The sequence below is a fragment of the Nansenia antarctica genome (assembly GCF_963989245.1).
Source record: "Nansenia antarctica genome assembly, chromosome: 4".
Lineage (NCBI taxonomy): Eukaryota > Metazoa > Chordata > Actinopteri > Argentiniformes > Microstomatidae > Nansenia > Nansenia antarctica.
In genome coordinates this window covers 59,151,819-59,178,661 of record NC_137689.1, presented here as the reverse complement: position 1 = coordinate 59,178,661, position 26,843 = coordinate 59,151,819, and the positions used below count along the sequence as shown (strand labels likewise).

The 26,843-nt window shown below is 42.4% G+C and overlaps 2 protein-coding genes across 2 annotated transcripts; both read left to right on the top strand.

The window, feature by feature from the left end:
• Nucleotides 1–5,094: 5,094 nt before the first annotated feature.
• LOC308155383 (heat shock protein 30-like) lies at nt 5,095–5,730 on the top strand (the record flags this gene model as incomplete). Its single annotated transcript, XM_080528700.1, has 1 exon — nt 5,095–5,730. One exon carries the CDS (start codon nt 5,095–5,097, stop codon nt 5,728–5,730), a length of 636 nt encoding a protein of 211 aa, XP_080384826.1.
• Nucleotides 5,731–7,501: 1,771 nt separating this feature from the next.
• On the top strand, nt 7,502–8,125 carry LOC308156187 (heat shock protein beta-11-like; the record flags this gene model as incomplete). The annotated part of the gene is made up of 1 exon (XM_080529542.1): nt 7,502–8,125. One exon carries the CDS (start codon nt 7,502–7,504, stop codon nt 8,123–8,125), a length of 624 nt encoding a protein of 207 aa, XP_080385668.1.
• Between the last annotated feature and the right edge of the window lie 18,718 nt (nt 8,126–26,843).

Here is a 26,843-nt window from a genome sequence, read left to right as displayed (position 1 = left end):
TTCTTAGATTGTTTTTCTGGATTGTTTAAGTTAATACCAACGTCTGGTGCAAATTTCACTTGAATAGGCTCATTGGAAATACATTTACTGGACAAAATGTTGATGTGCTCAATACTTATTTCCCCCACTGTATATGATGTAAATAGGCAAACAAGGAACTGTATCATACGATTATGTCCAAAGATATCTGCTTATAATGGCTAACATGGAAGTTCATCAACTGTCAAAATGTGTCTTTTCTGCTTTTCATGGCAAATGGGGAATTGGGCAGTGAAATGTGACCCAAATCCGATTTTTTTTTGCCGACATGCGACTCAGGTCTGATTTATGAATGACCGTGTGAACAGCGCAAGTCACATGAAATCGGACTTTCTAAAATCCGACCTGGGTCGAGTTCAGAGGTGGTATTATAACGGATACATATCTGATATTTAGAAACGCGCCCCCGTCTGAACTGTCAAGTCGCATTTAATGCGACTTTTACGTTGCTCTAGCAGGGTTGCCAGATGGGATTGACAATTTACAGCCTAACCAGTCTATAACCGCTAAATCCAGTAGACAATTCGGCGGTAACCCGCCCCATCTGGCAACCCTGCACTCTAGACGCACTTGCTCATATCTTTGCCGGCATCCGCTGCACAAAAACTTGAAAATGAAACCGGTTGTAACGTTATCCTATGTTATCATGTTCATATATATTGTATATCATAAATCTAGATATACTTGCAGAATACAGAGTCGACCTGTACCCTACAAAGAGACTTAGAGTTAGTAACCCCAATACTTTCTTTTATTTCTTTTTTTGTTTCTTTTTATTTTACTACTTGATCTTGTGTGTGTGTGTGTGTGTGTGTGTGTGTGTGTGTGTGTGTGTTTGATTGATTGATTTGATTGAAAACTTTATTAGAAGATTTGCAGAAGTAGGTACATGAAAGTACATATTACATACAAGGTCAACTAAAAGGATAAAAACCCAAGAAAGCCACTGGCTTATTTCAATTGGGGTCCTTGATTCTCAATTCATCGTTACATGTAAGACAGACAAAAAAAACTAGTACTATCTACAAGATAATACAGACAAATAACTATTACTATCTACAAGATAAAAATACATCCATCATGGGAAGAACAATACAACAAAACATCAGGTATGTACAGCGGGTAGGACAGGTGGGGACATACACCACAGGTGGGGGCGGGGGACAAAACACGAAGTATGTACAGTGGGTAGTTCGGGTCTTTTAATCAGATTTTTGATTTAGAGGGTCCAGTTACGGATTGCAGCCTCCTGTAAATGTTTTTTGAGAGTGGTTTTGAAGGTGGGCAGTGTTTTGCACTCCTTTAAGATTATAGGAAGGGCGTTCCACATTTTTACTGCATAGTTTGCAAACGAGTTTAACCCCTTGTTTGTGGTGCAACGCGGTTGAACGTGGTTCGTGGAGCTTCCTCTGGTGTTGTATGTGTGGACGTTGTTCACTTTTTGGAAGTATGTTGACAGGTACTTGGGTGTCTTTGTGGTGTAGCGTATCTTGAAGACCAGGCCCAGTGCAAGCTGCTGCACTCTGTCAACTACTCGTAGCCAATCAAGGCTCAAAAAATGAGCAGCGGTTAGATGTGTCCTAGGGTTGAGGCCTAGCAGAAGCCTAACCAGTTTATTTTGGGCTGTCTGGAGTCTTGTTTTATGGGCCTTTGTGGTTCTATAGTACCATGATGTTACGGCATAGTCGAAGTGACATTGAATGAGGGCTCCTGATAGGGTCCTCAGTGTGTTTTTACTGACAAGTGAGGATATCCTGTACAAGAATCTAGTTCTATGGTTCACTTTTTTGATTACTTTTGCTGCCATTTTATCTCCGGAAAGATTTGCCTCTAAGATGGAGCCCAGGTATGTAATATCCTCTTTTCTTGTGATATTAATGTTACCCACTTTTATTTTAAAATGTTCAGCCTTTCTGAGTTTAGATGGGGATCCGTATAGGATGGTTTCAGTTTTACCTAGGTGTATTGATAGTTTATTGTCAGCTAGCCAGATGCAGATTCTACTCAGTTCAGTGCTTAGCGCTTTTTCCACCTGCAATATGTCCCTGTCAGAGACCAGCAGAGCCGAGTCATCCGCGAACAGGAACAAATTGCAATCACATGCTGATGACATGTCATTCACATATATTAGGAACAGTAAAGGTCCCAATATGCTTCCTTGTGGAACGCCGCAGGTCACTGGGAGGGGGGGGGACAGTGTTCCGTTCACACTAACCACCTGTTCCCTCCCCTCTAAGTAGGATTGCATCCAGCTCACCGATGTTCTATCGAACCCAATTGCTTTCAGTTTATCTAACAATATGTGGTGATCTACTGTGTCGAAGGCCTTCTGGAGGTCCAGCATGACCATGCCACAGTACTTGCCCGAGTCCACCTCATGGTTGATGTGGTCGTTCAAATAGAGAAGGCATGTGTCAGTGGAATGGGATGTTCTGAATCCTGATTGAAATTCATACATCAGATTTTTTTCGGTAAGGTACCTATCAACCTGTTCATAAACTATTTTTTCCATAAGTTTCGAGATGGAATTAAGAATAGAAACAGGTCGGTAGTTGCCTGGGTCTAATTTGCTTCCTTTTTTATACAGTGGGGTTACCCTTGCTATTTTAAAGTCAAGGGGGACGTGTCCCTGTTTGATGGAGAGGTTTATTATGTGGGTGATGATTGGGGTAATGGAGGCAGCTGAGTCTTTTAGAAATCTGGCTGGAATATTGTCATGGCCCGTGGCCTTTTCTGAGTGTAGAGCGCCCATCTTTTTAAACACCTCATCGTTTGACACCATGGAGAGTTTAAAATCATCTTTGCGTACACCCAGTTTATTGTAGAACGCACGGATGTGCTCTACACCATAACGCCCTGAGTGGGGTGGTAGATTGTTAACTAATTTAGTGGCTATGGTTGTAAAGAAAGTGTTTAAGCACTTAGCCACATCCAGCTTGTCTGTAAGGAGAGAATCTCCAGATTTTATGCTGATGTTTGTAGACCTTGTTTAAGTTTTCTTCGATTTTGTTATCGAGGTATTCTTTCTTAGCAGATTTGGTCATGGTAATTACCTGATTGCATAGTTTGTTGCATTGTTTTTTAATTTTCTCAAAGTGGGTTTTGTGATCTTCGTTTAAGTGTTTCACTAATTTTGATTTGCATTTTTGAACTTCAGAGCATTTTAGGTCTCTGACTTTCATAGCATTTAGAATGTCCGAATTCATCCATGGTTCCGATCGGGCTTTAACCCTGGTGGTTCTCATGGGGGCATCATGTGTGTGTGTGTGCCCAGGCCCAGGGGCCCAAAGAGCTCAAGGGATCCTTTGCATTTCTTGTCGCAGGGACGCCGGTAGAATTTTGGGCCCTACGAAAGAATATAGTATTGGACCCCACCAAAACAAGATCTTATCATAGCATTAGAAGCTCTTTTGTGGCTTCTGTGATTGGCTTTGGCTGCGGGTCCAGAAGTAGTAATATGTTGACAGGTTCCGTGATTTATCTCCAATGGTCACTTAGTTAATCTCCTTCCATATTCATCCGATGTTATTGCGCAAGATTTCAGTCCTTCATAGACCTTCTTCAGGCATATCCGCTACCAAAAACAATTTGTATTGTATCCTACAGACTGTAGCAGTCACAGTGGGCATACACAGTGGGCCCGTTCGGTAATATGTCTTTGCAGGTAGGCTACCTGTGTATGTGCATTAAGCTGTGTATTAATGGATGGTATACGGTTTTCATATTCACTTATATTTATGAAACTATGAAGTAGTCTAGTTGTGTTAATGTATTGTAATAGTATAATAAGGCTTCATTATTTGAAATTGGCGACTCAACAATGTCATTTTGAATCCCGGTTAACCGGAAGCCTGTCGGCTTCAATTTCTAGTTATGGTGCTGTTGGTTTTGAGTATTCCTGCGTAAATCCTGTTGAGATGCAGGTGAATGTTGGCTATGTCTTAGGTATATGCTGTTGGTATTATGTTTATGTGCACGGTAAAATGTTGTGTGTGTGCGCTGGGGGGGGGGCCTTTCTACACGTCCAGGCCCAGGGGCCCATTTTTTCATAATCCGTCTATGCTCTTGGGTACCAATGTATGATTACTACAGATGGGCAAAAGTGAGAATAGGGTTACAAGTCATTATGAGTCATCTTACAGGAAAGTTACATAATCATAATGATATATGGTGTTCAAAAATAAGTATGGATGTTCAGGAACAAAAATAAGATGTACGAATAGGTATATATTTTATATATCGGACAGAGAAGAAAAGAGAAGGAGGATGATGATGATGATGAAGATGACTATGAAGAGGATGACGACGATCTGGAGGATGTCATAGATCGTGAAAATAACAGTACTAACATTTCTCTGATCATGTTATGTGCATTCTATTCTCTGAAGTATGTCAGTGCTTCTTTCTCAGGTCAAGAATACCACAAATATTTGTGATTGCGCACACAAACACTGGCTCACATTGAAAATGCCATCTTTGATGAGTAATGCCAAAAGTTGCAAGAAAACAATTTCTCTGTAATAGATAGGCCTCTTGTCTGAGATATGCTTAATACCATTGGGGAAATTGTTATCCATTAACTTTTTTACACATTTGAATTCCATGATTTTCTATCCGAAATAAATTGCCCGATGCCTCCCTCCCTACTAATTCTTAATGTCTTCAAGAAGTAAAATCAGTCATATATTTTTTAAAACGCCAAAAAAGACATGTAAAACTGATGCTCTTATTTTGCTATATTTAATTGGTTATGTAAACATAGAGTAAGCATCTTTAAGCACAGCGCCGTCACTGAGGAATGTGCAAAGCATCCAGCTGGTTCCTGAGCTACCTGATTTAGAAGATGACTGGAGTGATGTCATCACTTCCCTGCAGGGTGACACCCAGTGGACAACTGTGGCAATGACTGGAAAGATCCAGAAGACTCTGTAACTCCTAGAGGCAGAATATAAAAGCTGTGAGTCTCCAATGCTGAAGCAGAAACCAACACAACTAACACTGCACACACTGTGTCATCTCAGAACAAGAGGACTCAATACTCAACACTCACCGAAGATGCTGTGCTCTCGTGGATTCCAGTCTTCCCTCAGTCCACTCATGGACTTCTACTGGCCTGTGCGCAGTCTCTGGCCAGAGGTCCAACCTCTTCTCTGCCAGAGGAATCAGCTGCAGAGAAACATGTTGGAGATACAGAGCAGTCTGGAGCTGATGGAGAAACTTCAACACACCATCTTCAAGGAGATGGATCATGTCCCAGCCTCTGTGGCCATACAACCCATCTCCTACAAGCTGGACAAAGAGGGAAAGCACTTTGCCCTGACACTGGACACTAAAGACTTCTCCCCAGAGGAGCTGTCAGTCAAGCAGGTGGGCAGGAAGCTGAGAGTCAGTGGGAAAACAGAGAAGAAGCAGGACAATGGGAAAGGCTCATACTCTTACAGATGCCAGGAGTTCAGACAGGAGTTTGATCTGCCTGAAGGGGTGAATCCTGAGACAGTCACCTGCTCCCTGGCTCATGGCGGGAAGCTCCACATCAAGGCACCAACAAATCCATCCGCTGAGGCGGTTGAGAGAGTGGTGCCCATCAACTGTGGCCTGGATGTGAAGACACAGCAGTGCCTCAGCTCACAGACAGAGGGCAGCACTGCAGATACGCAAAACCAACACAACACTACTGAACATGAGGACTGAACAAAAGCGTCTTTGTTAATTGTGCTGAACAAGATGTATTTTTGATACAAGTATTTGTACTGTAATTATGTGTTTTTGTTTAAATAATTTCTGAAATAATTAACTCTGACATGTATTCCAATCAATAAAATATCTACTTTAATATCATATTGGGAAAATTGTTATCCATTGATAACTTCAACGTTTACACATTTGAATTCTATGATTTTCCATCCGAAATAAATTGCCCGATACCTCTCTCCCTACTAATTCTTAATCTCTTCAAAAGGTAAAATCAGTCATAATAAGACTTAGTTATTTTCTAGTTCCAATGTGTTTATTAGATAAGTTCAAGAAGATGGCTCTGAAACATGTGTTTTGCTTTCGATTTTTTTCTCATATTAGATCATACAATTTATTCAAGGATTAACTGTAAAGATTGTCTTCATTTATTGAAGTACATGTTATGGTCATTTTAAAACCCTCCCATAGGAGAGACAGGAAATAAAGAAACGCAATTGAAATATCTTCAGAAGGAAATGTAACAAACCAAAGGATTTCTGATTCAAGAAAACAAGGGTCTCCTATTGAACTTGATTACAGACAAAAATGACAGAAATCATGTTATTAGTCTTTATGATTAAAGTAAGAGGACACCTTCCTCCATAACTACAATAAGTCACACTTATAAGCATTTTGTTTATGAGAATTCTTCAGATTTTATATCTATAATGCATCCAGCTGGTTCTAGAGCAACCTGATGTCGGGGATGACTTGAGTGATGACAATGACCGGAACGTTTTTTACTCTGTAACTCCTATTGTTATTCAAGAATAGTTTATCAAACACTTTAAGGTAGACAATTTTACCAGAAAAAATATACTCTTATTCATAAAAAATAGCAATTTACAGAATGAATACAGATTTGTGGATGTTCTGCTATAGAGGCGAAATGTTCTAAAAAATAATACCAACAACAGGTTGTTATTTGTCAATGATATATTTTTGACTCATCGTGGTACATTGGTACAATAATGTGTGAGCAAGCTTTTGGTTATTTGCTGGCCTCAACATCCCATGAACTTATATATAGACAAGGAAACAATGTTGTCAGTGGTGTCAGTTTCAGTGTCATATCCAAGATGGGGGTTGAAGGGAAGTTGGAATACTGACACCAGTGTCATATCCAGGAAGAGAGTCAATGGAAGTTGTAATACTGACACAAACTAAATATAAACATTCACATTTGAGCAAAATAGATAGATTTCGGAAATGGGCCACGAAGTAAACAATGTATTGTTCATTTTGCATTTAAGACTGGACCTTCATGCAGAATAGGTAGTACTGTAAAGGTAATTTTCCTACACTCAGTAACATCCAGAATATCTTGGTTTTGCTGTCATAAGGAAAAAGTTAATCTTAAACAGAATATGACTACATGATGGCAGCTGTCGCAGATTCCTTTCTCACTGTGTACTCCTCTGTATAGGCCGTGATGTGGCCGTGGTGACCTGCTGCTGTGGTCACTGTAAATAGAACAAAGATATCCACACTGGCATTTGGCAGTCAGGCTGTAGGCTAATACCCTGCGGACCGTTTTGGAGTATGAGCGATATAGCGTTGTCATAACACTCAGATGTGGCCGTCAGAGGAATGCCACTGGAACTTTCCGTGTGAGACTATAAAAGCTGTGAACTGTCTCTGCTCAGCCAGAAGTTAAACGACAGAGATAGAGACAGAGACAAGAGATCAGCAGAAACCACAGTGTTTGTTTTGAAGGTTCATTTTGAAGATGCTAATGCCCAGTGGATTTCAGCAGGCTTCCGTCAGCCCCTTTATGGACTTCCACTGGCCTGTGCGCAGTCTCTGGCCTGAGACTAGGCCGCTCTTCTTCCAGATGGAGCAAGAGATGATGAGACACATGCAGGAGATGAGGCAAAACATGGAATTCATGGATCGGCTCCACCAAAAGATCTTCAACGAGATCGATCAGGGCACGTCGTTGTCGGGCTTCAAGCCCATCCCTTTCCAGATGGGGAAAGAGAACAACCGCTTTGCCCTGACACTGGACACTAAAGACTTCTCCCCAGAGGAGCTGTCTGTCAAGCAGGTGGGCAGGAAGCTGAGAGTCAGTGGGAAAACAGAGAAGAAGCAGGATGATGGGAAAGGCTCATTCTCTTACAGATGTGAGGAGTTCAGACAGGAATTTGATCTGCCTGAAGGAGTGAATCCTGAGGCAGTCACCTGCTCCCTGGCCAATGGACAGCTTCAGATCCAGGCACCTAAGGACGATGTGGCTGAGGGCAACGAAAGAGTGGTGCCCATCACTTTCATGCCAGCCATCACCTCACCACCACCTCAGAGTGTTGAGGCTGGGAGCAATACAGCTTTGATGACTGAGCCCAAGGCAGACTGAACAAAATTACTCTTATTTCACTCTTATGTACAGTATGACCTCCTGATGAAATATTAAATTAAATGTAAGCATTTTCATATTATCTTTAACAATAAAAGTTTTTTTAAGGTACGCCTTTTTTCGATTATTATGTTGTGTTACAGAAAATCAGGCTTTGAGAATGTGTTTAGATAAGAGTATATTTTTCTGATTAAAGGTTAAATCTGTAATTCTAACAACAACAGAGCGGGTTCCCCACTACTATTTTTGGTAAACAGCTGACGGATGGGGCTGGAGAAATGTAACCACTCTCAAATGAATAAACGGAGCTGTGGTTGCAATGAATGCCCATCCATGAGATTAAATGAATGGACTTTATTGTCATTGCTACAGTACAGGTACCAAACAACGAAATTTGTTATTTTTGCAAATTTGAAATGTAGTATATTAAAATGATAGTTTTAACCATAGAGAACATTAGAGGGGCTATGATATCAAAATAGGTGACACCATAGGTCGCCCAGCTTACTTAGGTCTAGTTGTAAATGTAGTATATTTTACTTACACACACACATGCATGGGTATGTAATGGGCCTGTTCTACTGACATGGGGGGTTGATGACACCTTGTAAACACATCCTTTGTCTTAAGGGCCATTATAGTAACATCTCAACTTATCTATAATGACAAATAAAACTGTCTGGCTGTGATAAACACTCAAACAGTTTATGACCTCATTGTTTCCAAAGGAAGGACCTGTTACACCAATGTTTATGATTTTTGTTAGTTTTTCTGAGTGGGGCAGTCCCACTTATTTTTCATTTTATTGGACAGATATAGTGAAGACAGACAGGAAAGTAAGGAGAAGAAGGGAGAGAGGGCATGTCAGCAGGGTATGGGCCGGATTCAAACCCATGCCGACATGGGCATATGTGTGCACTGTAGACTGCGGTGCTAGACCACTGGACCACCCCAGGCCACCAATGTTTATGTTTTTGTTGTGAAATGAAAAATGATAAATAAATGAGACCATTATGACATATCACATCATACAATCATATACAAAGCACTTTTTTAGGAGCCCAGTTGATCTTATATTTCATAATTGAAGTTCATAAACAAATGTAATAACATGTAATAACACTATTAAGAAATTAAAAGTAAAATGTAAGATTATTGATTAGATTGCAAAAAATAAATAGCCATGTAGAGGATTAGACCATTTGCTTTTGATGGCAAAAAACAAGCAGCAGTTCATCAACATGCTCAGTGGTCACCTACAGAAGAACTGTCAGACGTACCATCCCAGCTAGCAGGGAATGTTCCCACAACATTGGCTAACATTCCCTACAAGTTCTGCTAATGTTTTAAAGAAAACGTTTTCATCTAATGTTCAAAGAGCATTTTAAGGATGTTTACCATTTCAAATAATGTTCCTATAACGTTAAATGTTAACAAAGTAAGAACGTTTTAGGTGCAACATTCTGAGGATGTTTTGGGGACATTGTTTAGGTAACAGATTATAGAATGTTCTTTTATCAAATGTTCCCAGAATGTTACACGATAACAAAGGAAGGACATTTTCAAAGCAACATTTGGATAATGTTTTCAGGATGTTATTGATGCCTCAGATCACAAAACGTTTTTTCTAGAATGTTCCTGTAATGTGATATGTAAACAAAGGAAGAACGTTTTACCTGCAACATTCCAAGGATGTTTTGGGGACATTGTTTAGGTAACAGATTATAGAATGTTCTTTTATCAAATGTTCCCACAATGTTACACGATAACAAAGGAAGGACATTTTCAAAGCAACATTTGGATAATGTTTTCAGGATGTTATTGATGCCTCAGATCACAAAACGTTTTTTCTAGAATGTTCCTGTAATGTGATATGTAAACAAAGGAAGAACGTTTTACCTGCAACATTCCATGGATGTTTTGGGGACATTGTTTAGGTAACAGATTATAGAATGTTCTTTTACCAAATGTTCTCACAATGTTACATGATAATGTTACACGATAACGCAAAATGTACTTCCGGATCCACACTGTTGCGCTCTATACAAATGAGCATGTAATTTATTATGTAATAAGAAACGCATAGATAGCATATTGAAATAGATTTTCTTAACCCTTGTGTGATGTTCACTTTTTGGACCCTTTCGTAGGGACATCATTGGGGTTTTAAAAGCACTTGCCCTGACACGGTGCTCCTAGTCCCAAGGGTGACCCGTACAAGGGGGTATACTCAGGGTGCAAGACACCCTTTGCAAGCCCCAAAATAGCCCATAATATTAAAGGGCGCCTCCTGTGGGCACAAAAAGGTACTGTACCCAATAATGCACAATTGGTACTGTGTACACATTCAAAAGTGCATATATTTTGTTCTGGTGGATCTAGGGGGGCTGCCCTTTGGAGAGGCTGGAGCAGAGGATGCTTAGTAACAAAGTGTCAGACCCCTGGGAATAGGTGGGGGCAAACAACAGCATGATGAGTAGTAGCGTTTTTATGCACATGATGCCCCTAACTTTGAAAATGCAAAATCCACTATAATAAAGACCTGGGTGTCATAAATCATACTTATCTAGGAAAAATGTTAATGAAACAATGTTTTCATTGCTGTTTATTATTTTGAATTTATATTCTCAATTGACTTGCATCTAATTATAATCAACCCAGCTAGCAATTTTTGGTTCTAAAAATGTTCAAAGAATGTTACCTAGAACGTTCTCGTAATGTTTTCAGCGGGAAGTTTTCTTTAAGTTCCCAGAATGTTCTAGGATAATGTTCTCTAAAAACATTTTTTAAATGTTGTGTGATAACCTTCTTAAAATGTTAAGTGACAACATTGCTGGAACATTATGCCCTAATGTTCTTGAAAACGTTTTCAGCGGGAAGTTTTCTTCAAGTTCCCAGAATGTTCTAGGATAACGTTCTCTAAAAACATTTTTAAAATGTTGTGTGATAACCTTCTTAAAATGTTAAGTGACAACATTGCTGGAACATTATGCTCTAATGTTCTTGAAAACGTTTTCAGCGGGAAGTTTTCTTCAAGTTCCCAGAATGTTCTAGGATAACGTTCTCTAAAAACATTTTAAAAATGTTGTGTGATAACCTTCTTAAAATGTTAAGTGACAACATTGCTGGAACATTATGCCCTAATGTTCTTGAAAACGTTTTCAGCGGGAAGTTTTCTTCAAGTTCCCAGAATGTTCTAGGATAACGTTCTCTAAAAACATTTTTAAAATGTTGTGTGATAACCTTCTTAAAATGTTAAGTGACAACATTGCTAGAACATTATGCCCTAATGTTCTTGAAAACGTTTTCAGCGGGAAGTTTTCTTCAGGTTCCCAGAATGTTCTAGGATAACGTTCTCTAAAAACATTTTTAAAATGTTGTGTGATAACCTTCTTAAAATGTTAAGTGACAGCATTGCTAGAACATTATGCCCTAATGTTCTTGAAAACGTTTTCAGTGGGAAGTTTTCTTCAGGTTCCCAGAATGTTCTAGGATAACGTTCTCTAAAAACATTTTTAAAATGTTGTGTGATAACCTTCTTAAAATGTTAAGTGACAGCATTGCTAGAACAGTATGCCCTAATGTTCTTGAAAACGTTTTCAGTGGGAAGTTCCCAGAATGTTTTAGGATAATGTTCTGTAATAACCTTCTTAAAATGTGAGTTGACAATATTGCTAGAACACATTACACCTTATGTTCTCAAAACATTTTCAGCTGAAGTTTTTTGTTTGTTCCCAGAATGTTTTAGGATAACGTGCTCTAAAAACCATTCTAAAAACGTTTGCTTATAACCTTCTTAAAATGTTTACTGAAAACCCTGTTAAAACACTATGCCCAAACATTCAGAAAATGTTTTTGGGATGTTATTAAAAATTCAAGTTTCAGACTTGCACCAATAACCGAGGAGGCTGAGGACGTGGCAGACCAATCAAACGACTCTGATTAGATTTCAGACCAATCAAACGACTCTGATTAGATTTCAGACCAATCAAACAACTCTGATTAGATTTCAGACCAATCAAACGACTCTGATTAGATTTCACGCCTGACTGAGATGTTCAGTTCACCTCCGCGATCGGGTACAGGTAGACGGTTTTAGTTGAAGACAGCACAAGGGAACGGGACACGGTGGATTAAACGGTAAGGTTACTTACAATAACTGTTTTTAATTGATTAACGTTACTTTGTATGGATACATTTACTTTCTTGACCACAAACTAACCGTTAACGCGAATAACGTCGAGCGTGTGTGTTGTCAGACAAATTGGTGAACGTTCAGATTTTACCAGCCACTCAATAGATTAACGTCATTGTTGTTGGTTTTTTGGCTGGTGAGTGAAGCAAATCTACCAGCCCAAAAGTTTGGGACAGGTTTGGGAGCTAGCTAATTTCTGAATAAAAGTCCACATACACTATACCAAACCAACCTCAAGTCACATGACCTCTTCTTCAAACCTGAGGCGAAGAAGAGCATGAAGAAGCCACGTGTCTGGAACATCGAGGCCGCCATGTGTAACGATGGTCAAACAGCCAAACTTCTTTCAATCAATTCTTTTATTTGGCCTGCAGAGAAGACATATAGAACACAATTCTTCTCTGGTCTGCTTGTGAATCCATTAACACTACGACCGCCGCGGATCGCGACCTTATTCAATCGCGATGAGGTGTGATTCAGCACTATGATAGTTTAACATAGAGAAGAGTGTACTGACGCACAAAGATCGCTGGAGGGCGATGTCACACAAGGCCGTCTGCCAGGCTCCGACGCCTTTTCCCAGAATGCATTTCGCACCGGCAAGCAGAAGGCGTTTTGAATCCTCCATTTTTTTTCAAAAACAAAATGCTGTGATTTTGCCTTTACAAGTGTTACCATGTCATTTTATGAAGTTTTAATATGTTTTCAGGTGAGAAAGTACCAATATATATTCCCAAAATGTGTCCAGTTTATCAAAATAACCCGTATATCTCCTCTGACGATTTTCGTCGTCGAATTCGCTAGCATGCGTTCGTAAATTCGCCCTGGAAATCTGGTTAGCACCCATGGAATGCCTCTTGTCCAATCAAATTACCTGGTCCCTTTATGACGTTGAACCCGGTGTGCGCTCCGGCGCTCTCATAGCGAATTTACGAACGCACCCTGCGGTTTCACTTTCAAGATCTAATTTTTTTGCATTGGAAAACACTTACAGAGTGAACTGTCATAATGAAAACATGACAAAGCCATTTGACTATCTTGTTCATAAACAATGGTGTCAGGACTTTTCATTTTGATGACACTGACAACTGTTGTGCAAATGTTAATAGTGATGTGAGAAATGCACCAAAGCGACTGAGAAAACTGTATTATACACAACAGTGTTGTGTTGTGTATATGTGAGTGAGACTGTGGTCTACAGTGATATACAGAAAAAACATTATATACAATATTATACATATATTTTTGTTGTCAGGACTTGTTTAGTTATTGTCATTTCGCAGAGTCACCTCAATAAAGCAAATGAACAAATGGAACATTTGCGAACAGTTCTGTAACAAAACGCTGTTACTTTTCCTCACACATGTGTAAGTGGAAATCCTGTGGTCCTCGCAAATAAACCAGAATAACTCGTTTCTAAAGTCAGTTCCATTCACTTGATATAATGGTTGAAGCATGGGGGATGGTAATCTAAATTCAAAGGATCTAAAACAATTGTGGCTTGTTTTTCCAATGAAGCCAACAAGGTCTTTGAATTTAGCCCTGCCATGACTAATCTCAAGTATATTGCAGGCAATAGACCTCCATTTATCCCTATACTTGTAGGGCAACTTAGAAACAATAAGCCTGAGGTTTGATGGGCTATCAAGCTCTTCCAGATAGTGCAAGTCTTGCATGGCATTGTTGCATCCTCTCAAATACAGTGCATAGGCCTGTAGTGACTTTCCATCTTCAGCCTTTATGCTTGGCCAGTTCAAGGCTTTATTTATATATATAATAACGTATGCATGTATGTAACGAGACTGCGGGAGTTTTCATTACTAACGAATGAAAGTTGATTATCATTATTAAAAAATAACTGTAATATATATTGCAATGTTGTCCCTTTCACACATAGTTCCAAGTAATTTCCTTGGAATCCCAAGCTGTGTTGACCAGGTATCGAGACACAACAGCAGGGGAGGGGTGGGGGAAGGGAGGGGAGGGAGGGGTTACATCCCTCTGTAGAACATCTTCTATCTAATCGGCGCACTGTGCTAAAATGCAATGCAAACAAAACAACACAGGACAGACAGCAGTGCAGTGATGCGTTTTATATTATATTCTTTGAACAACAGAACGGGACAGGCGCCAGAAACTGCCATAATATACCATACATATATCTGCCATATATCGTACCTCCGTTTTATATTGAGAAATATGATGATAAATACATATAGGGCGGAGGTATGCTATGTGGTGTGTGGCTAGATATTTTCATGTAGCACTGTGACTGCGGGGGAACCCGATGTCTTTGTTCATTGATCGGAAACGATCGAGAGCCATCAACCCTCCCCCCATCAAGCGCATGTCTTATTGAGTCAACACGAGTTGACTCGCTGGAACGAGACAGACTGATACACACCACACCTCTGCCATATCATACATCGGTCCCACATGTATTTATTTACCATCATATTTTTCAATATAAAACGGTATGATATGGCAGATATATATGGTAGCCTACATTGCAGTCGTCCCGCAGTTCTAGTAGATCGCCGACATCATGTTATTTGATGTACATTTCACGGCAAGATAATTCCGATTTGTGGCAAACACCCAACAATTGTTCGTTCACTAAACATTATAACATGAACACAGTTATAGCACCAGTTCCTAGCACCTAGTTTCCTAGCACCAGGGGAGCCCCCCCTCCCAAATTTCGTTGTTTGGTACCTGTACTATATCAATGACAAATAAAGACCATTCATTCATTCATTCAAACAATGACAGTTACAGTCTCGCTCAAACTGTAGCGAGATTAGTAGACTACTAATTGAGAAAAAGAAAAGAAAATACATGAAAGAAAGGAGAGAAAGAGTACAGAATGATAAATCCGCTAATGTGTGTAATGAAAAGTGTGACAATGTTGAAAGACATGATGTCATAATCAAAATATAAAACCTGGTTGGATAAAATAAGATTCTGTTGTGATTGTGTTGACATTGTTGTGATGTCAAAAGAGATCTTGGTTATGTAATGTGTAAAGTGGAGAGGAGATTGATCGGAACTGCGGGAGTTTTCATTACTAACGAATGATGGTTGATTATTATTATACAAAAATAATAGTAATAAATATTGCAATATTGTGTTATCATAGTTATGAGCTTCACAGTGATAACGTCTGTTTATTTGTCGTGAACTTCACGCCGGCCGTGCCCGTAACATCAGCAGACAATCGACTGCTGTAAGCTTGTAAGCGTTGAAACCTGCTTGGCAGCTTTGAAACCCGCTTGGCAGCTTTGAAACCCGCTTGGCTCGCTCATGAATTGGCAGCTATTGTTTGCTAATGGGAAACGATCAATAAGATTACCCTCCCCCGTGTATCAACCATCAAGTGATTGTAACTCACTTTAGAAACTAGTTCTTAGCCTACACGTTTCTTTGTCAAATACATGCTCTGCATGTTTCTCTAAAATGCATAAAGTTCCTATAAGCAGAGAAGTGGGGAAATTATTAGAGCAATCTGATGAAGCTTGAGTCAGCTGAGAACGAACTATGGAACAGATTAAATGCTATATATGGAGAGGAGATTGATTGAGACTGCGGGAGCTTTACTAATGAATGAAAGTTGATTATCATTATTAAAAAAGAATAGTAATACATATTGCAATATTGTGTTATCATAGTTATGAGCTTCACACAGTCTGTTTATTTGTCGTGAACTTCACGCCGGCCCTAACATCAGCAGACACATGAACACAGTGAGGATTCAAACCAACAAAAATAATTAATACACATCATTTCATTTATAATGTGCAGTAAACAAACAAAATAATGTATACTCTCTGCAATTGGCTACTATACAATGGTGCCAAAATCAACTATCCAAATATGAATCTGCGTATATCTATGTACAACCTTGATTGAACCAAGATTCATAGACAGATTGTCCCTTTTGCATATCATCATAATAGGCATTCGTGTCATCATGTTCTTTACACATTACATAACCAAGATTTATTTTGCAATCACAACAATGTCAACACAATCACAACAGAATCTTATTTAATCCAATCAGGTTGTATATATAATCTATATATATATAATCTATATATTGGTTTCAATATACCTCCATAGCAGTCTACAGTCTAATTTAGCTATATATATAATTACATTATGAGAACATCAGTATTTTTACGCCTTTGGTTGTATTGTCTGAACGAACATTGATTGGGAGACATACTGTACAGTTTATCATTTTCATAACTGTCTGCACATATACATATCTTATTTTGATTGTTATTGTAGCCTATATATAAACACAAATATCAGTCTTATGCACTGTGTCTCATTCAGCACTGAAGCCTGAATTTGAGCACAGTGTGTGCCCCCTTGCTACCTCTGCTGATATAAAAGAGAATTGCAGGCTTGGAGAAAAAGATGGCAGCCACAAATACACAGACACACACAGAAATACTGCTAAAACGCTTTATACTAACTCGATTTTGAAAATGTAAAAATGCTGGGTGGTAGAACGCACATATCTAGGAAAAGTCATGAAAGGAGGGTCCTGAAATGTGATCGAGTGCAAAGGTAGAATTTTTTTTGTACTCACTGGTGCTGTTTAACACCTCACGGCTGTTCTAGTGTTAAGGTGGCGGCCATGTTCTCCCACCACCGTCTATGTACATTTCACATCAGGACAATTTGTTCACAGAAAGAACACAAACTTCCCTCAAACATTACAAATAACAATTACAAACAACATGTGGAGCGACATACCTGCAGAGAAGACATATAGAACACAATTCTTCTCTGGTCTGCTTGTGAATCTGCACGTTCAAAACAACATACAATAAATGTTCTGTTTCACATCATCACAATACATCACATCATCACAATACATGTAAAAACAAACAGCACAGTACTACACCAACACCTTCACCCTACATTACAAGATTCTCCATACAAACAACAAAACACGAGGAGCATTTCACATCACGCACATACTCATTAAGGTGGCGGCCATGTTCTGACGCACCACCGCAAGTACGGCAACAAGAGAAGGACAAAAGAACGTGCAGACCTGCAGTACACCCAAACTCCAAAGGGGGGCTCCAACAACAACCAGGGCTGCTCAAAGCACGGCGAAACTCATCTACATTCACCACAACTAAACATACATTCCCAACTCTGTTACACCCACCTCCCCTGAATTTCGCCAACCTTGAGCAGCAACTATACATTTAAATACTACTTTTTACTTTTTACACTATTACATAGGGCCGCCAAAGGACAGGACAGCCAACTTGAAAAGTATCCTATAAGGATGAAGTGGAAAGAGAGGTAAACTATCTCTCCAACCAACTACTGGCGGTAGGATGCGTTCTACACCCCACAAGACCCTTTTTTCACTGTGTATTACTAGCCTTCAAGAGGCCACAACCTCTTATGAAACAATCAGAATAACGAACAAACCTATATGTCATAGGATGTCAGTGTGCACAGTGTATACATGCACTGAACTGAGCTTCGGCTTATCTAACTGTGGGAAGCCTGGAACACTGACCTGCAAACAGCTCGAATGTTTGACTTAGTGTCTTGGATAATGTCTTGTCCTGACATAGTATAAATCAATCTGTCAACTGGTTTGATAAGGCGACCAAACTTGGACTTGACCTGTGTGACTGTACTAGGATGTTCACACTGTGTGACAGAAGCTAAAGTGTCAGTACGCTGTGTGTCACTAGCATCATCTGTCTGATTTGTGTTACCAGAAACATCAGTACAATCATCAGCGCTAACCACAAATCTAGAATCAGAGTTAATGGACTGATCTACCATTTGCTCCTCAGCCATCTGCTCGGGAACCCTCTGAGGGGCAAACGAGACTGAAGACACTACAGTGTTAGTAGCCTCTGTCCGTGAGTGGTCAGGGAATGGTAACTGGGTGACCCACTCCAGGGTTCTTCCCTTGGGATCCTTGGGCTCTGGAACAGTCAAGGGAACATCCCTCTCCCGAACAGCTCTTCCCCCATACTCCATGTCTTCAACCTCCCCTCCCTCACTCCCAGGACAGGAATCCACTCTCTCCGACTCGAACGCGGTTCCTCTACTCACTTCCCCAGGCAAGGAATCCTGTTCCACTTCCGACACGGACATGTCACTTGGCTCATTTGATGTATGAACAGCAGACAGGGATGAAACTGGGTCAGAGATCACACTCGTATCATACACCGGCAGAAAGTTCACCAACAACAATAGATTACGGTGGACTACCTTCTCTCGTCCAGTGACAGTGTCTTGTATCCTATATGTGTGAGTCTCAGAGTTCCTATCCACCACAGTGTATACAGTAGACTCCCAACGATCAGCCACCTTTCTCTTTCCTCTCTCTCTCTTGTTCGCCAACAGCACACGGTCTCCGACGTCAATGGTGGGCCCTTTTACTCGTCTGTTGTAGAGCTCTGTGTGACGGTGCTGTTCTTTTATGACATGTTCCTGGGCTATGACCATAGCTTCTCTCAGATCCTTCGTGAGAGACATCACATACTTGTCGTAGCTGACCACAGCTGGATCATTCAGGACTGTCCGGAAGAGTATATCGACAGGGAGACGAGGAGTACGCCCAAACATCAGATAGAAAGGTGCATAGCCAGTTGACTCATGCGCTGTGCTATTGTACATGAACGTCAGAGTTTGCAAACGCCTCGGCCAGTTGATTTTTGCCTCTGGTTCAAGCGCTCGGATCATGTTACCGAGAGTTCTATTGAAACGTTCCACACTACCGTTACCCATCGGGTGATACAGGGTTGTGTGCGACTTTCTGACACCGGAGACTCTGAGCAGCTCACTCACTAGTTGACTCTCGAAGCTAGCTCCCTGGTCGCTGTGGATACGTTCTGGGAACCCAAAGACGCAGAAGAACTTGTCCCATAGAACTCTCGCCACCTGTTTGGCTGACTGATCTTTGCAGGGGAATGCCTGGGCCATTCTTGTAAAATGGTCAGTAACAACTAACACATCAACTGACTTGTTCCTTGAGTCCTCCGCTGACCAGAAATCAATGCAAACCAGCTGAAGTGGCCTGGTTGATGTGATACTCTGCAAAGGCGCCCTCGCAGCAGGTTCAACAGTCTTACTGACAATACACCGCTGGCAGTTACGGACGTAGTCTCTTACGTCTCTGTCGAGGTTGAGCCAGAAGAACCTCTGTCTGGCCAAGCCAAGACTCCTGAACTGACCTTGATGGCCAGCATGGTCATGAACACCTCTCAGAACTTCAACTTTCTTAGACTCAGGAACCACATACTGGCGGCGTTTTGACTTCACGACTTGATCCCTCGAGACTCTGTAGAGTATCCCATTGCTCGAGGTGGTGAAGACCTACAAGTACCTGGGGGTGCATCTGGACGACAAACTGGACTGGTCCAACAACACAGAGGCACTTTATAAGAAGGGCCAGAGCAGGCTGTACTTCTTAAGAAGACTTAGGTCTTTTGAAGTGTGTGGAGAGATGCTGGCCATGTTTTACCAGTCTGTCATGGCCAGCATTCTCTTCTACGCTGCAGTCTGCTGGGGGGGAAACATCACCAAGAGGGATACCGGACGGCTGGACAAGCTCGTAAAAAAGGCGGGTTCAGTGGTGGGAAGGAGCCTGGACTCTCTGGGGACGGTGGTGGAGAGAAGGACTAGGAGTAAGCTGCTGTCCATCAGGGACAACCCCAACCACCCCCTCCATCATGTCCTCGCTGGGCAAACCAGCAGCCGCCGCAGAGGGCGGTTCATTACGATCCGCTCCCGGACGGAGCGATATAAAAAAAATCATTTATCCCGGCTGCACTAAGACTGTTCAATGGCAACTAAAGTAGCAGTCGGGGTCAAGGCTCCTGAATCTGTATTTATTATTTATTTTAATCACCATCATCACTTTTTTAGTATTTTAATATAAATAACTATAGCCATCCTTTTAATCCACTTTTATATCAGATCTCACTGTTTTTTATATACTGTACATGGCTGGCCCAGTGTTGTTGTCTGTCCTTTATGTTGTGTTGTGTTGTTATGTGTGGTTTTTAGTGGAGTGGCGCGGCAAAATGAATTTCCCCACGGGGATAAATAAAGTATTTATCTATCTATCTATCTATCTTATCTCACAACAAGTTTCTCCCAGTGCTTCAGGTACCTCATGACTGTGACTGATTCCTTATCTCTCTCTCTCCTGGAGGGTCTCCGATGTCTCTCCACATAGTACAAGACTCGAGAGAGAGTCCTGTCTCTGAGCTGTTCATCCCGGAGTTCCTTCTCACTGTAAGCAGGAAGTGAGTCCTGACCACCTGGGACTAACTGAGGCAAATGGTGCAAGAATGCTACAGCGCGCGTTCTTGCTCCGACCTCCCACAGATCGTCATATGACTGTAGAACAACAGACACTTCATCCATCTCCATAGACTGAGCGTGGACATGCAGAGGTGATGGGACACTTTGAGCGTAACTCTCTGCCTGGCGTGGAGTGTCACCACTATCATTGGACGACCGGAAGGCGTCCTGTACAGAAGCACTCGACACATCCTGGACTTCGGAGAGGAGATTCTTGTAGGGCTCTTCAAGTAATCTGTGACTGACTCTCTGCTTGACGAAAGGCACACGACTCAAGGCATCAGCGACAACATTCTGTGGGCCTGGCACGTACTTGATGTCGAAGTTATAGCTCGCTAACTTAGCCACCCATCGTTGCTCGCAGCAGTCCAGCTTGGGCTTCGTCATGATATGAGTCAATGGATTATTGTCCGTCCAAACAGTGAAATCATGCCCCTTCAACCAATGGCTAAACTTGTCACAGACACTCCACTTCAAGGCTAGGAATTCCAACCGATGGGCTGGATAGTTTCTCTGAGACTGAGAGAGGGACTTGCTGGCGAATGCGATTGGCCTCGCTCGGTCTTCACCCTCTCGGATCTGCGACAGGACAGCACCAATGCCATCAAGGGACGCGTCCGTTGACAGCATGAAGGGACGGCTGAAATCAGGGTGAGCCAGGACAGCCGTCTCAACCAGCGCCGTTTTCAGCTTCTGGAAAGCCTGCTCCGTTTCGGGGGTCCAGTCAGTAACCTTCAACTTCCTGCTTTGTGACCTTTGTTTGGACTGTTTCACCTTCCCTTTTCTCTTCTGGCCCGTCAACAGAGAGAAGAGAGGCTTTGCAATAGCGGAGAAGCTAGGCACAAAGTGCTGGTAATAATTGATCATCCCCAAGAAAGATCTGATTCGTTTCTGTGAGGGGGTTACACCGTCCGCTTCCATCAGGTCAGCACTTGTCATCTTTGCGATGCTCTCAACTTTGCTGGGATCAGTCAACACACCGTTGTCATTAATTATGTGGCCGAGGAATTTGACGGATTTCCGGAGAAAAAAACACTTCTTGGGGGCCAATTTCAGGTTATGACCACGCAGTCTACTGAACACCATCTCCAAGCGTTCCAGAGCTGTCCTCTCATCAGGGGCGTACACCAATAAATCATCCAGATAAACCAGTAAGCTCAGATAGTTCTGGTCTCCGAAAATGCTAGTCATCATACGCATGAAGCTCCCAGGACTATTACAGAGGCCCTGCGGGAGGCGATTATACTCATACAAGCCCATAGGTGTTGTAAAGGCAGAGTACTTTCTGTCATCCTCGTGTAGTGGCATGTTATAAAACCCTGAGGTTAGATCCATAGTACTAAACAAGGAGTTACCTCCAAGTGCAGCTAAGCAGTCGGCCTGGTGAGGGAGAGGGTGAGCATCCTTCAGGGTCCTCTTGTTCAGCCAGCGAAAGTCTGTACAGATACGGAGATCTCCGTTCTTTTTCCATACAAGAACCAACGGAGATGCATATTCACTGGTTGACTTCCTGATTATATCTTTCTCCTCCATCTCACTCAGTACTTGGCGCAACTTCTGATACTGACTGGGGGGCACTCGTCTGAATGGGAGCCGGAATGGCCTGTGATCTGAGAGGTGAATGCGATGTATGAAGCCCTTTGCCTCTCCACAATCCAGGTGATGGCGTGAGAAGATGTCCTTGTAGCGCACAACCAGGTCAGCCATCTTGCTTCTACACTGTTCAGACACGTCACAGGAGTGTATGTCGAGCCCACTCAATCCCATGTACTTCAGTTCCTCATCAACAGTGCGGGCCGCATTTTCACTGGACGGGGTTACTTGACAGCAACTGAGTAGTGGGACCTCAGCAGGTCCGGTCTCATCCATGTCCTCGAGCGCAATGCAGGAGAAGACGTCGGCCAATTTAGCATTGCGTCTTACCAAGACGGGCCTGTCGGACGAGTTGATCAGCTTCAATGGAACCCATCCGTCTCCCCACAAAGGAGTAACAACTCTGGCCACCAGAACCCCTCTTGGAGCTGAGCGACACGATGTGGGCTCTGTCATCACAGCGCTACCAGGAGACACAATAGTGGACTTGGGTAGCTTGCCCCACATCAGGTACTCCCGACCAGGCTCAAGACACACGGCTGAGTTGCACCTGACTGTGCCTATCTTGTCAGGTATGACGTCACCTCGCCAACGGTTCAGACCAGCGAGCATCGAGAGAAACTGTTCAGATTCTGGATCGCCAGCAGGACAGGGCGTAGACACAGCCTTCCAGTAGCCATCACATTGCTTATACTGCCGGAGGATATATTTAATAACATTGGTGCCTAGTATCAACTCATCATGCTGGCCTTCAACTACCAGAGTGGGAACCATAATCCTACAGCCATACACCTCCATTTCCACGTTGAAAGCTGACTCAGGCTTGACACGGCGACCACCACAGCCAACAAGCACCACATTTGAACTGAACTGGTTATGCTCTGTAGCAACTCCAACCTCTCTAAGCTTTCCCTCTGCCGTCTTACTCATTGTACAAGCCATAGACCCACTGTCTAGCATAGCATTTAGAGTCACTGTATTACCAACTGTCACAGGTGTGTAGAAAAGGCTGTCACTACCACTAATTGTATGCGTATTCTGATAAACAATATCTTCAGAGTTATCACTTGAGCTTTTGAGAGCTATATACACTGTCTCAGCACTAGATTCGTCCTCACAATGGGAGTTTACTTGGCGACCTATACTTTCTCCCTCTGAATACAGGCCACCTAGTTTCCCTGAGGCTGAGGTGCTCGGGACGACCTGGTGGGACACTCAACTTTTGTGTGACCTGGGGCTAAACAGACAAAGCACAGCCTCTCTGACATGCAGTGTGAGATGGTAGTGTGTCTACTGTCATCACAGACTCGGCAGGCCTTCTCACGGGCGCCACCCTGGTATCTTCCGCCACGAGGAGCACTGTCACGCTGCTGCACTTTCCCCATCATCTGCTCCAGCCTCTCCATAATGCGAGCAAGAATCCTGTCTTCAGATTGCTGAGTGTTCTGGGCCACAGCAGTCGCGGAGGAGTGGTACGGAAGCTGGCCTAAAGCATGGTCCTGGGAAGGAATGAGGGTAGAAGGCGGACACTGTGTGTGGTACACTGGACTATGGGCAGGAGCAGGGGGGTACTGGGTGGAACACTGCTCAGACACAGACTGAATCGAAGGCTCTGGATGAGACTGCACAGTGTGGAGGGCGGTGGCATGGCTCTTCAATGGCACAGAACTACCGGTCCTGCCAGAGGCTCTCAGCTCTCTCTGATAATTATCAATCTTCAACTGTATGTCTCGTGAGCTCCACTCCTCAATAGCCTTGCATTCCAGAATACGGGATAGTCCAGAGTCCGGGCAATGCCTGACAAACATCCGTGCTACCTCTTCACCCACGTTCTCCATCCTCCTACCTTGTCTGCGAAGGCCCTCACCAGCTACATCAGCTGCTTTGTTGATCCTCAACCAGTAGTCTACAGGGTTCTCATTGGGTCTGGGTAGAGTGGCATAGAAATCTGACAACGGGAGGCATGATGACACATCACTGAAGTACTTGAGAAGGATATCATAGATGAGATCAGGGTTCTGCTTCACATCAAGTGTCTGATCGCTTCGCAAACCAACCCTCACAACATCCTTTGCCTTACCCATCAGCCTTGCCAGTATCTCCTCAGCCTGTTCATGCATTGGACATTTCTGCTTTCTCAGATAAGCTTTAGACATGTCAATCCAGTCCTGGACTGAACACTTATCAGAACTATCACCTCGGAACATTGGTGGTTCCCTGTCTGATGTTACATTCACAGTAACGCACGGAACCTCCTGTCTAACAACATTAGGATCAGTTACAGGATCTGGAGGCGATGTGCAGTTGAGGTGTGCACTGCTCATACTACTTGAGTGAACTACACCAGCTGAAATTAACTTGGTTACAATGGACTCGCCAATCTGAGCACCTAGCTGACCCATCATGTCTGAAAGGTGATGAAGAGCTTCAGTGTCATTAACACTGGGTGTGGATGTGGGAGGAGCCTCCCCTGTAAACTGTCCGACAGCAGCACAACCTGGGTCCTGACCTGACCCTATGCCTCTACCACTGTCAGTAAACAACTGGGAACACCCCACCTCCCTACTATTCAACCCATCGATGACAGCACTGTCTGCTCTGCTCTGACATGCCCCCCATGCACCCCTCCCCATAGGCAACACTGGGCTGGCAAAAATCTCATCATTAAAACCTGGCCTCTGAGCCATAGTGGTACAGACTTGCGTTGTGTAATATTACTGAATGAAAAAATAATAATAATGATAATGTTCAAAAAAAAATATAGAGTTACAGCAGGACATAAAAACCAAAACAATCAAAGCACTTTTTAAACTGATGTAATCACAGACCTCAGACTGAATGACCATTTACTATAATACTCTGACCACACTTGATCTATCACACTAAGACCTGGCATCCACGCAGCATCCACGGAGATCGGCGTTCAGCTGATCTTGAGATCGACGTGTCACGGCACCAGTGTAACGATGGTCAAACAGCCAAACTTCTTTCAATCAATTCTTTTATTTGGCCTGCAGAGAAGACATATAGAACACAATTCTTCTCTGGTCTGCTTGTGAATCCATTAAGGTGGCGGCCATGTTCTCCCACCACCGTCTATGTACATTTCACATCAGGACAATTTGTTCACAGAAAGAACACAAACTTCCCTCAAACATTACAAATAACAATTACAAACAACATGTGGAGCGACATACCTGCAGAGAAGACATATAGAACACAATTCTTCTCTGGTCTGCTTGTGAATCTGCACGTTCAAAACAACATACAATAAATGTTCTGTTTCACATCATCACAATACATCACATCATCACAATACATGTAAAAACAAACAGCACAGTACTACACCAACACCTTCACCCTACATTACAAGATTCTCCATACAAACAACAAAACACGAGGAGCATTTCACATCACGCACATACCCATTAAGGTGGCGGCCATGTTCTGACGCACCACCGCAAGTACGGCAACAAGAGAAGGACAAAAGAACGTGCAGACCTGCAGTACACCCAAACTCCAAAGGGGGGCTCCAACAACAACCAGGGCTGCTCAAAGCACGGCGAAACTCATCTACATTCACCACAACTAAACATACATTCCCAACTCTGTTACACATGCAGCAGCTGGGGCCCAGTGTTTGCCCTCACAACCTCTTCATCCATGCAATAGCTGGGTGTGACTAGGGCTGCAACGATTAGTCGACATAATCGACGACGTCAATCATAAAAACTCGTCGACGTGGAATTTTAGTGTCGACTAATCGTATAGAAATTTATAAATTGAAAAAAAGTAAGGGTAAGTTTTAGCTAACGTTGTTAGCCAACTGGCTAACGTTATATTGTTAGGGTCGTAATGTTTATGTTAGCTTTACTGTTACATGTTGGAAAACAACGTCTCATGGACAGGGCTGTACATGCTATGAGCGTTTGTGCTATTAATTTATTTGCCCTGTGGCACGCGTGTGACAGACAGAGGCGCTTGTATGTAACGTTACGTAGCAGGGGTTTTCCATGTTGAAGCCAGGAGAACGCGAGATGAAATGAAGTGAGGGGTGGTCACTATTAAAATACCAGGTAGTCATGGTGGATGATCATGAATGATGCTTGATAAGTGAATGCTATTTCAATTATGTTGAGTCCACCAGCGAGCTGTCTGTAAGATAAACAGCGCCAAGCGTAGCCTACTAACGTGAGCTGTCTGTAGTCTAGCCAGCAATGCTAGCTAGTCAATCAACTAGCTCTGTGAGCAGCTGTAGCTTGGCGTAACGTTAGGTTAGATAGCTAGTTAAGCCGGATTTATGCTTCTGCGTCGCCATTTACGCGCAGCGAAAAGCCACACGACTAACCGAAAAATAATCGACAGATTAGTCGACTACAAAAATAATCGTTAGTTGCAGCCCTAGGTGTGACACTACCTCCCGCATTTATGGCATTGGGAAAGGAGCTCCCCTCAAGAAATTCACAACCAGTGATGACTTCTGTGAGCAAGCTAAAGTGTTTGACACACAGTCAGCTACCACAGCAGAATGCACAATAACTAATCTTTGCACAATAACAAAGAATGCTT